General features: G+C 46.9%; 1 protein-coding gene across 1 annotated transcript in view; it reads right to left on the reverse strand.

Annotated features, from left to right (window-relative positions):
• The window catches only part of dpf1 (double PHD fingers 1), a gene marked incomplete at its 3' end in the record, with an annotated part of 77,435 nt that overhangs the window by 5,651 nt on the left and 59,284 nt on the right, over window positions 1–12,500 (reverse strand). The window contains exon 9 of the mRNA XM_083772634.1: window positions 522–641. Coding sequence (XP_083628760.1) covers window positions 522–641 — 120 coding nt within the window. The remainder of the gene's footprint in view (window positions 1–521; window positions 642–12,500) is intronic.

Here is a 12,500-nt window from a genome sequence, read left to right on the forward strand (position 1 = left end):
TCCGTCGTAGTCTGAAAACCCACCTATTCAGAGTTCAGACCCCATCATGGCCCGTAGCACTTGCCCTACCCCCGACGACCTTACAGGAGTATGCAAAGGCTCAACTTATGTAACTTAGATAGAATTTTATGTAGACTTATACTGTAGCATTTTATGTAGACATAGCACTATATATGCATAGTTTCATTGTATAGATATTCCACTGTTACGTTCTTAACTTACGTATGATTCATGATAACTACTTGTTTATGTATATGATGTATTGCCATGCTTTTTGTTCTTGCTTAATGTTCTTGCTTTTTGTTCTTGCTTAATGTTCTTGCTTTTTGTTCTTGCTTAATGTAAGTCGCTCTGGAATCAGAGCGTCTGCTAAATGCTTCACTACAGCATAGTGCTATAGAGCGTCGCCCCTTTCATGACGACGCCAGGCCCAGGAAATGAATCCCAATGCATTTTTCCCCATAGACATTTCAAGTCGTACAAAGCCAACTCGTGCTTCACTTCAGAAGTTGTGTGCTTACCCGAGCGCCCACAGTCGGCGCAGGAGATGAGGTCTTCGGGACAGCCCGTCTTCTTGGAGCCTCCCAGACAGAAGTCACAGTAGCCGTTGGCGATCACCGAGCCGTCTGCCGCTTTCTTAGCTGGAGGGAGGAAAAGCACAGAGACCGAAAACATCAAGGCACGCACGTACTCCCTTTTTATCTTCATGTTTGAAGCCCTAAGCCACTCGCACACACAACGCTGGGCAAAAATATAAAGAAAAGCCAAATATAGGCAGAGAGATGTGAGACTGCACACTGTCCCAGCTGGGTATGGCTCGCCTCCATCTGCTTGTTTTGGTTAAACAAGCACCGAACAGGCCCTGGCGAAAGCCTGGGACTCGCCTGGCTCACCCAGTGAGGGGGGGGGGGGTATTGTGAGAGGAGCAGAGATAGGGAGAGGAGAAGAGAGGGAGAGGAGAAGAGAGGGAGAGGAGAAGAGAGGGAGAGGAGAAGAGAGGGGAGGGAGAGGAGAAGAGAGGGAGAGGAGAAGAGAGGGAGAGGAGAAGAGAGGGGAGGGAGAGGAGAAGAGAGGGGAGGGAGAGGAGAAGAGAGGGAGAGGAGAAGAGAGGGAGAGGAGAAGAGAGGGAGAGGAGAAGAGAGGGAGAGGAGAAGAGAGGGAGAGGAGAAGAGAGGGAGATGAGAAGAGAGGGAGAGAGAAGAGAGGGAGAGGAGAAGATAAGAGAGGGAGAGGAGAAGAGTGGGGGAAAGAGAGGAAGAGGAGAAAAGAGGGAGAGGAGAAGAGAGGGAGATGAGAAGAGTGGGGGAAGGAGAGGAGAGGAGAAAAGAAGGAGGCGATGAAAGGACTCAAAGAAGATAGTACGGAGACATACCTGCAGGACTCAATATATAGCGCCGAGCCGAGCTTCATGTGAAGCTATTATTGCAATAACTATTATTATGTGCTGTACTGTATATAGGCTCTCTCCTTTGTTTTTGTTTCTCTCTCTCTCTCTTGCACTTCCTCTCTCTTGCACTTCGTCTGTCTGCCTGTCTGTCTGTCTCTCTCTCTCTCTCTCTCTCTCTCTCTCTCTCTCTTCTTTGTGATTGCATGATGGCTGTGATGGCATTGATGACTGTGTCCTCTCTGACACAATGGACATGCAGGCTCTTCACACTGACTCACACCACAACAATAAGGATGCAGCACAATGTACGGAACAGGTTGCTATGCGCAAACTCACTCACGCATGCACGCACACAAACACGCACACACACACACACGCACACACAGCGCACACACGCACACACAGGAAAGCACACGTACAGTACAGTGTGTACTATATGTGCACGAGGCATAGCGGCTGGCAATATGAAATAATCAAATCCTTTCTGGTGATAGATTTGTGTGTGTGTGTGTGTGTGTGTGTGTGCGTGCATGCGTGCGTGCCTGCGTGCGTGGCATGGCTCTCTCTCCCTTTCGTGTGGTCATTAATCCACCCATTCTTGGCTGGAGCTTTATCAGTGGGGGAGGGATAGACAGAGGGGGGGAGGTTGGGGGGACAAGTGGAGGTGCAGAAAGAGGTGGAAGGGAGTTGGTTGGTTGGTTGGTTGGTTGGTTGGGTGGTTGGTTGGTTGGTTGGTTGGTTGGTTGGTTGGCTGGTTGGTTGGTTGGCTGGTTGGTTGGCTGGTTGGTTGGTGGTTGGTTGGTTGGCTGGTTGGTTGGGTGGTTGTTGGGTGGTTGGTTGGTTGGGTGGTTGGTTGGGTGGTTGGTTGGCTGGTTGGTTGGTTGGGTGGTTGGTTGGGTGTGTTGGTTGGGTGGTTGGTTGGTTGGTGGTTGGTTGGTTGGGTGGTTGGGTTGGTTGGTGGTTGGTTGTGGTTGGGTGGTTGGTTGGTTGGTGGTTGGTTGGGTGGTTGGCTGGTTGGTTGGTTGGGTGGTTGGTTGTTTGGTTGGTTGGTGGTTGGTTGGCTGGTTGGTGGTTGGTTGTTGGTGGGTGGTTGGTTGGTTGGGTGTTGGTTGGTTGGGTGGTTGGTTGGTGGTTGGTTGGTTGGTGTTGGTTGGTTGGGTGGTTGGTTGGGTGGTTGGTGGTTGGTTGGGTTGGTGGCTGGTTGGGTGGTTGGTTGGGTGGGTGGTTGGTTGGGTGGTTGGGTGGTGGTTGGTTGGTTGGTTGGTGGTTGGTTGGGTGGTTGGTGGTTGGTTGGGTGGTTGGTTGGTGGTTGGGTTGGGTGTGGGTGGTTGGGTGGTTGGTTGGGGTGGTTGGTTGGGTGGTTGGTTGGGTGGGTGGTTGGTTGGTTGGTTGGGTGGTTGGTTGGGTGGTTGGTTGGGTGGTTGGTGGTTGGTTGGTTGGGTGGTTGGTTGGTGGTTGGTTGGGTGGTTGGTTGGTTGGTTGGGTGGTTGGTTGGTTGGTTGGTTGGGTGGTTGGGTGGTTGGTTGGGTGGTTGGTTGGTGGGTGGTTGGTTGGTGGTTGGTTGGGTGGTTGGTTGGGTGGTTGGTTGGTTGGGTGGTTGGTTGGTTGGTTGGTTGGGTGGTTGGTTGGTTGGGTGGTTGGTTGGGTGGGTGTTGGGTGTTGGTTGGTTGGGTGGTTGGTTGGTTGGGTGGGTTGGTTGGTTGGTTGGTTGGTGGTTGGGTGGTTGGTGGTTGGGTGGTTGGTGGTTGGTTGGTTGGTTGGTGGGTGGTTGGTTGGGTGGTTGGTTGGTTGGGTGGTTGGTGGGTGGTTGGTTGGTTGGTTGGGTGGTTGGTTGGTTGGTTGGTTGGGTGGTTGGTTGGCTGGTTGGTTAGGTGGGTGGTTGGTTGGTTGTTTGGGTGGTTGGTTAGGTGGTGGTTGGTTGGTTGTTTGGGTGGTTGGTTGGGTGGTTGGTTGGTTGGGTGGTTGGTTGGGTGGTTGGTTGGTTGGGTTGGGTGGTTGGTTGGTTGGGTGGTTGGTTGGTTGGGTGGTTGGTTGGCTGGTTAGGTGGGTGGTTGGTTGGTTGGTTGTTTGGGTGGTTGGTTAGGTGGGTGGTTGGTTGGTTGTTTGGGTGGTTGGTTGGTTGGGTGGTTGGTTGTTTGGGTGGTTGGTTGGTTGGGGTGGTTGTGGGTGGTTGGTTGGTTGGGTGGTTGGGTTGGTTGGGTGGGTTGGTTGGTTGGGTGGTTGGTTGGTTAGGTGGGTGGTTGGGTGGTTGGTTAGGTGGGTGGCTGTATGGTTGGTTGGTTGGGTGGTAGACGAAAGAGAGGTAGAGAAAAGAAGGACAGAGGGATAGGAGGTATGGATGGAGGAGTCAAGGAGGCATGGGAGGAATAAGGAGCTGGGGAAGAGAGAGAGGTGGATTATGAAGAGCAGAGGATGAGAGAGGAGAGAGAGAAGAGAGGGAGAGATGAGAGAGAGAGAGAGAGAGAGAGAGAGGTGGATATGAAGAGCCAGAGGCATCGATGAGAGGAGAGAGAAGAGAGAGATGAGACGAGATAGAGGATGAGGAGAGGAGTGAGAGAGAGAGAGGAGAGAGAGGAGAGAGAGAGAGGGAGGAGGGAGGGAGTTTCTACTTCACAGTCTCTGTCTGTCTCTAATCCCCCAGGGAAATAATACAATGAAATAGAATAAAAAGAAGCACTCACGACTAGAGAGAGAGAGAGAGATAATTGTGATAATTGGTTAAAAATGTACTTTTCAAAAATCTTTGCAGCTGTGCAAATAATATGGTCTATAGTTGTTTACTTCAAGTGGATCCGCACCTTTATGAAGTGGTGTGACTTTCGCACATTTCATTTAATCCAGAAATTAAAAAATAATATATACCGGCGGTATAATTATTTTATATCTGACGTGCATGTGGGCGCTTATCACTCCTTTTTCCGGCCGGAATTAGACAAAATCCAGTGTTTGGAAGGTTGTTATTCGCTGTTCTTACATCGCACGAACCAAAACAACTCCTTTGCGGGTCCTCCACTGCCTAGAGTGAAGCCAGTGTGTGCACTTTCTGGTTGCCCAGGATCTCTTCTTCTACTGTGATATTGCATGCATTTGACTGCCCCTGGCCTCACGATCCCGCCTAGTGTGACGGGAGGGAATGTGTTAACGTGTATGTTTCTCTGTCACAACATCCCGGCCGTTGTTTTCCTTTGTTTCTAACGTTCTTTTGGGGAATAATTTATGATTAATTAATGAATAGGGCTCAAGTGGTTAAAATAATGTCCATGAATAGAACGTTTGTTGCTCAATATATCATAATATTCTAATAGGATTTCAATGGAAATACTGGAATACAGTACATTACATTACCAAGCATCAGTAATAACTAAATCTACCATTCCCATAAGAGCAAAATTACTTGTCAACAGCACAATAGAATTACACCTTAAACTATATGTCCAAGTGAAAACCAAGGAAGGAATAAAAATAAGAAGGCCTGAGTTATGATGAGGTTATTTTTTTATTCTGATTTCATAACTGAGTATTCTCTTAATTGTAACATTTTATCTCTCTTTATCTCTTTTTTCAAACTTTCAAACAACTCAGAATTCTGAAGATAGATGAAAACAAAACAAAAAATAAAGTAATTTCAAGGGCATAATGTACAGAGATATTCCTTGTCAAAACTCACAATTCAGGTGTGGGAAATGAGATGCTGCATATAAAGTGCTGCAGATGTGTGAATAGAGGCATAAACTAAATGGTTATGTGATACAGTGTATATGCATCTGTGTAAGACAACGCCTCAGCCGTGGGGTTTTCCTCGGTCTATGGATATTTACAAACAGTTTACTGTATATGGCTAAGACAATGCATGGGCCTGGAGCCAGAGCAAACATGTCTGCTGCCTTTGTTTCTGTCAAAGAAAGGTGCTTCTTTCTTCCCTGCACTGAAGAACGAGCATCATGATCCCTGGTGAGGTGTACAAGTAAGCACACACACGCACGCACGCACGCACGCACACACGCACGAGTGAATCAGCAGGTCCTGAATCTGTATCTGATTCTGTGCAAGCTGGGCTGGCCACTGGCCTGCCTGCACAGAAAAGAAAACTCCCATCGATGACTAAACGCCTGCGGTCATGTCTAAAGACACACACACACTCACACTCACACTCACACACACACACACACACACACACACACACACACACACACACACACACACACACACACACACACACACACACACACACACACACACACACACACACACACACACACACACACACACACACAGCGCCGCTTGGAGAGACAGGAATGACAGGATGGAGAGGGAGGGGAGGGGAGGGAAGGAGGGAGAGGGAGACGCACACAGACAGACAGGTGGATAAACATGGAGACAGCTCCTCACTGCTGCCCTCCTCATCTTCTCCTCCCGCCCTCCTCCTGTCTCCAAATCTAACAAGCCTCCTTCTCTGCTCAGCCCTCCCCACCCCCCTCTAACTTCCTGGTGTGTATGAGTCTTCTCCACTCCTCTCCTCTCCTTCCCTCCTTCGTTCCCCGTTCCCTTTCCTCTTCTCTTGTGCCCTTCCCATCCATCCCTCCGTCCCTTCCTTCTTCTCCGCTCAGCCCCCCCCCCCCCACACACACTCTCCCTTTTCTCTCTCCAGTATTCTGTGCCAATTACTGGCAGAATATGAGCAGAACAGCACACTTCACAGCTTTTCAAGTGTTGGAGAGAGACGTCCCCCTGGGAATTATCCAGCCAGAGATGAATCCTCAAATGCTCCTCGCCCTCTTCCTACTAAGCCCCCTCTCTCTCTGTCTGTCTGTCTGTCTGTCTGTCTGTCTGTCTCTCTCTCTCGCTCAGTCTCTCTCTCTGTGTGTGTGTGTGTGTGTGTGTGTGTGTGCTGTTTTCTCAACACATATCGTGATATCGGCCTCTCTCCCCTCCTGGTTGCGCATTCCATTTTATATCTGTTTTTTCCTCTGTGGTTTAGTTTATAAAAGACGGGATGCAATGGCTTTTTGGGGCATTTAATTTTGAAGTTTCACTCTGAAATGGAAAGCTGTGTATTTTTTAACCAATCAGAGCGTTGCATCCTTGCAGGCTATGGGACGTAGCTCCGTGCCGCGCACGTCCGTGCAGTTTGTTTGTTTACAAGTCACAGAGACGGGCAGGGCAGCAAAGCTCGTGGCTTATATTTCTAACCTATAATGTTTTCAGATACATATTTTAGCTTGCTGATTATGTTTACAACGAGTAATACTGTCTGGATGTCATCTTGAATGAGATTAAAAACTGTGTATAGTAATGTAATCAAAACCAGCTGTGTATGGAGGAACTCGTATAGCGATGGGAATAAACTGCAGGTGCATGAAATCAAGATACATTTTTATTCACGTGGGACTCGACACGTCATCACGCAGCACGTTTCCGTTCAAAGTAAGTCATTAAAATTGGACTTTTTGACTTGAAATTGGATACAGTAGCCTAGACCTATATGCCATGCCATGTGTAGAAGGGTCAAGTGGTACTTTACAACAATGATAATATAAAGTTACAACGTTACAACAAGGATGATATAAAGTTAGCATGAGCAAACAACAAGGGGAGAATTGTGTGGATTTCCTTTTCCCTTTCATGTGAATCGTGTGCACGTGCAACGTCGATGTCATCATTGCTGATTGGTCCACGTGTGAATGGCTTTGTTTTGAAAACACAGAGATATGCAGAAACGCGTGCCTCGGCCCTGGTTTTTGTCGGCATGCATTTGAGGGATCTCTCACGGATGCTATAGTTATTCTACCGATTAAAAACCCACCTCACCCAAAATGTTTTCTTTTGTTTGTCTTTTTTAAGCTTGCCTGGGAAACTTCCTCTCTGTATGTCTGTCTGGGTGTAATCCACGTAACTCGAGAACTCAAACTCAAATTCGACACATGCGTTTCACACAGGGGGTGCAGTGGCTGGTGTCAATATGACAAACATATAGCAATGATTACTATCCGAATATGGGGCTATTTCTTTTTTACGAAAAGTAAACTACCTTTTTTGGGAATGAAATAACCTGGCTTGGTGGATGTTTTTTTTTAATATGCATCTTTTGTATCATGCTCAAGTGGTCATTTTATAGCCACCCTTTAGTCTTTTATGAAATTACGCTTCTGTCCCCCCCCTCTCTCTCTCTCTCCCCCCCCCCCCCCCCCCCCCCCCCCGCCCCGCCTCTCTCAACCTGACCTGGGTGCTGACCCACGGCCGGTCGATACTCTCCTCCTCCAGCTATAGCAGCAGCAGCAGCCTCATCAAGTTAGCACTCGCATCCTGGGGATTAACCTCAACAACACACATTAACGCACGGCGCACGCACGCACACACGCACGCACGCACACACGCACACACACTCATACAGTTCCCATTTATTTTCCTTCCATTTCCACCTCTACGTTTCATGAGTTATGGTCTGCTTTCTGTCTCCTCTATATTTGTGTCCGCCTCTCGCTTTGTCTCTCTCTTGTTTGATGTTCTGTGCAAAGCACAATGAATTGCCTCTGTTTTGAAATGTGCTATACAAATAAAACTGCCTTGCCTTGCAGCACAGCGGCCGGAGAAGAGTCTGGTTCTTAGTCCTTCGTGTGATGGTGATCCTCGCCGGAAATAGCTGGTCTACATGTATATGAGCTCACCATGCACGTGTTGACAAAAGACACAGTGCCACACTTCTGTTCATTACAGATTCATCAATCCACAAACTAATCTAATCTAATTCATCTATTAAAGACTATTATTATGGTCACTGTCGGACAGACACCTTAATTGTAGCCTATCTCCATATTATTATTATTTTTCGTAACTTAATGCCCTTAACTTAATCGCCATACAAGAGTGTCACGCAAAAACAGCGGATCTGCAAGCTCCCAACAGGTCACAATGCGTTCTGGGCTTGGAGATCAGCTACTTGTTTAGCTATATTTTTTAAATATAAAGTGAAGTGAAAGCGTGTCAGTGGGTTTTTATAAATAAAGAGCCATAGAGACTAAATAATAACTACTTTAGGTGCAATGCAAGGCAGGTTCTTTTTTCATTCATTTCCTGAAAAGTAACACTTCTGGACATGCAAGGTTTCCACCGACAGCGAAAATGATTTATTTTGCAGATGAGAATCGGGGCCTCTGGGGGCTCTGCTCTGGAGGGGAAGGTACCGTATGGGCCGGTTCCGGAAGTTTCACTTCAGCTGCGCGGCTGCTTGCTATACGGCCACTTCCTCCTCCGTTTGGCGGTCGTTAACCTGCAGGTTAATCTCTATAAACAGACATCTGCGCGAATATAAACGGGTTACTCTGTGAAACTGGCGGATGGGGGTTCCAACCAAGATTGCACATTCATAAGAGGGCAACTTTAATCTACGCATGAGCTGATGAGAGACTGATTCATTTTACACAACACACACACGCCTGTTCTGTTCTGTTCTGTTCTATCCACACAGTCTCACTCCCAAGATGGCCAACGGGTGACCAAGCGGGAGCTAGGGGAGGGAGATTTCTAGGTAGACTAGGTAGACGACCGGTCCCGTGATTGGCTGGCTCCGGGCTCCCCCGCAGCGGATTGGCCTCGGCCCCAGTCTATCATTAAATGCAAGCCAATCGGCCCGAGGACTATTCCAACTAGTATTCTAATGAGTCGTTCAATCATTGGCCGAGCCAGGCCGATGGTCCTTCCAGGCTATGGGATTTTCTCTGGGAGGGATGGGGTCTAATCTCCTGAGAGTAGCCATTGTTTCCCCTGCGGTCTATGGTAGTATAGCATACTAGCACTGTCAATTAGCATCGAACGTTTGCGCTCGTTATAGCTAAATACGGTATTAAAAAATTATTAATTATGATCGAAAATCTCAGTTACAATGAAACTGAATGGAGGTGTTTTTTTAAAGGGTAACTGTTCCGTTTTGGCAGTGTCAGACGATCCGCGATGTCAACACCAGTCACTCCGCCCAGTCAACCCCAGGCATGAAGCCTTCTACCCGGGCATAATTTCCTCTTTACGTCCCCTGTCTGTCTGGGACCACCAGAGCTCCAATAGCTATAGCAATTATCACAATTTAAATAAATAACCATATTGAAACTATTTCACATTAACAACTAAGATATTTTAGGGGAAATATATAACCTCCATCCCTTTAGTTTCCATGGTTAATGGTTATTGAGCCCCTCCTATATTTAATCTATACTAACCAATTATGGTAATATGAATTGTATGCTATTAATGCTATTAGGGGAGGCGGGGCTGCGGGGGGGGGGCTTGAGAATTGATCAAACTCTTCGGCTCTGTCCTAGGGTGACCAGATGTCCCTCTTTGCGTGGGACAGTCCCTCAAGACTTTTCAGGCGTCCCACAAATTGAGACCCTGTCCCACATTGTGACTGGCAGGCAATTGCATTAATTACAATTTACAATTTAGGCATTTAGCAGACGCTCTTAATCCAGAGCGATTTACATTAAGCAAGAACAAAAAGCATGGGAATACATCACAATGATCAAATGCCCTAATAGTTAGTCCCATAATAGTTGGCCTTCTGCTCTCTCATTGTCTCTCCCTGCAAGTGTTTTAAGCATGTTAAAATAGCATAAAAATAAAGCATGATTTTTATGATAGCCAATATTGGGCCTATGGTCGAATATGACATCAAGGCTATTAATAGCAACTCATGTAATAAGTTGCTAACCCGGTACTCCAGTATGGCTTGTGTGGGATAAGTGGGACGGGGTCCCCGTCCCACTTATCCCACACATGTGATACTTCTGTCTCCCCCCTGCTCCGCTCCCTCCACTGGCTCCCGGTCGCTGCCCGCACAGAATACAAAACTCTGATGCTGGCATTCAAAGCAACCAAAGGTATGGCTCCCCCATATCTTGCAAGTATGATTGAACCCTACAAACCCTCCCGCGCACTCAGATCAGCCAACGCAGGGAAGCTGGAAGTACCCTCACTAAAAACGCCGGGACAACGCTCCACATGTCCCAAACTCTTCTCCCTTCTGGCTCCAAAACTGTGGAATGCACTTCCCATTGCAGTCAGAACTGCAGCATCACTCCCAATCTTCCGCCGTAGCCTGAAAACCTTTTCAGACTCCATCATGGCCCATAGCACTTACCCTAACCCCTTAGATAGCATTTCTGTTGGCTTAGATAGCATTTGACACATGTTATGTAGACAGCACTATAATTGTATTGTATATAGTCATAGCACGCCATAGTACATATGTATAGCATAGTAAATATGTATAGTTTATATGTACAGTATAGTGTATGTATAGTTTCATTATATAGATATTCCACTGTTACTGTTATAGTTTCATTATATAGATATTCCACTGTTACTTTCTTAGCTTACGCATGTTTCATGATAAATGCTTTTATGTGATGTATTCCCATGCTTTTGTTCTTGCTTAAATGTAAGTCGCTCTGGATTAAGAGCGTCTGCTAAATGCCTAAATTGTAAATTGTAAATTGTCAAATGAACAGTTTGGATCTGGTCACCCTACGATGTCCCAATAAATAATTTCCGTTTTCTCATGCCCCCCAAGCAATATTGAGAATTCATATAGGCTACCAGTCGTTCTCAACATGTGGGTCCCCACATGATTTGGCGGTGTCACTTCACTGTCAGTGACAATTTAAGGACCTTTAAGACTTTTATAATACCTCAAAGGCTCTAAAAGAAAAATGTCATTACTGCATCAAAACATTCAAAAGTAATCAGCAAACCATGCTATAAAAAACTGGTTGGCCAGATTATTAAATGATAAAGAAAGAGGCAACAATTGTGAAAATAGCCGATCTACAAGTTCACAACGAGCTTGTAGATTGGCTATTTTCACAATATTGCCACAATTCAAATGAAATGGCAAATATGAAAAGTCAATTGAAATAAGAGAAATGCTTTTTAACCTTCAGATAATGAACGCATTTTATTTTTCCATCTACACCAAACAAGTGATCTGCAAGCTCACAACACATCACACTGCATAACTGTGTTATTCACATGGAATACACATGTAATTCCCTTTGACCTCATGGGGTCATTGAGGGAGTCACCAAGCTAGATGTGACTGTAATGCCCCTGACCAATGAGTAGTGGTCAGGGTGGGCTACATGGGGGGGGGACCCCTTAATTTAGGCGTTTCGCCAATAGCGTCCAGGAGGGATTACCCTCCAATACGCCTCAACCCCCAGCTTGGGACGGGACTTTTCCAAAGGGCAAATATCCACGTTTGGACACCACGTGCTTCCGTTGTTTTAACAGGCTTTTAGCCGAGCCGTCACGCTTTCTATGTGAAACGGAATGGAATGCTGGCTTCACATGATGGTGTCATACAACATTGTCGCGCACTGATAAAATGCGACGCGGGCAACACAACAAAGTGAAAACCTGGGTTGGGTGGAGCGCCTCACTATAGCGGCCCATTCCTCCATTGCTCTCTTGTGTCTGTTCTAGTCAGTCGCACAACACATTCCATGACTGCAGGAGCAGGTATACACACTGGAGGAGGAGGCGCAGACAAGGAGGAATGAATGAGCAGGAGGAGGTAGAGGTGTATATCGATAAGAGGAAGAGAGAGAGAGAGAGAGAGAGAGAGAGAATGGGAGGAACAGAGGGAGGAGAGGCGAGGAGGCGACAGAGCAGTGGTGTGTGAAAACCCACTCTGCACTCCTGTCGCCTCGTTGCTTAATGAGGAGAGCCTCTCAGGAGAAACGCACGCACACGCACGTGCACCCGCACACGCACATATATGCATAGATATACATAAATACACACATCATGCACACACACACACACACACACACACACACACACACACACACACATATGGTATATGCATAGGCATAAATACACACATCATGCACAGATGCACTATGCATACACGCATGTATTGTGTGTGTGTGTGTGTGTGTGTGTGTGTGTGTCTGTGTGTGTGTGTGTGTGTGTGTGTGTGTGTGTGTGTGTGTGTGTGTGCGTGCGTGCGTGCATGCATGAGTGCGTACATGCGTGTGTGCACACACAAACAAGCACATATACACAAATGCTGAAATATGCTACACAGCTCTCACAATGGTCTGACTTCATGCACGTGCTT

This window comes from Protomyctophum parallelum, assembly GCF_964188405.1.
Source record: "Protomyctophum parallelum genome assembly, chromosome: 9".
NCBI classification, from domain to species: Eukaryota; Metazoa; Chordata; class Actinopteri; order Myctophiformes; family Myctophidae; genus Protomyctophum; species Protomyctophum parallelum.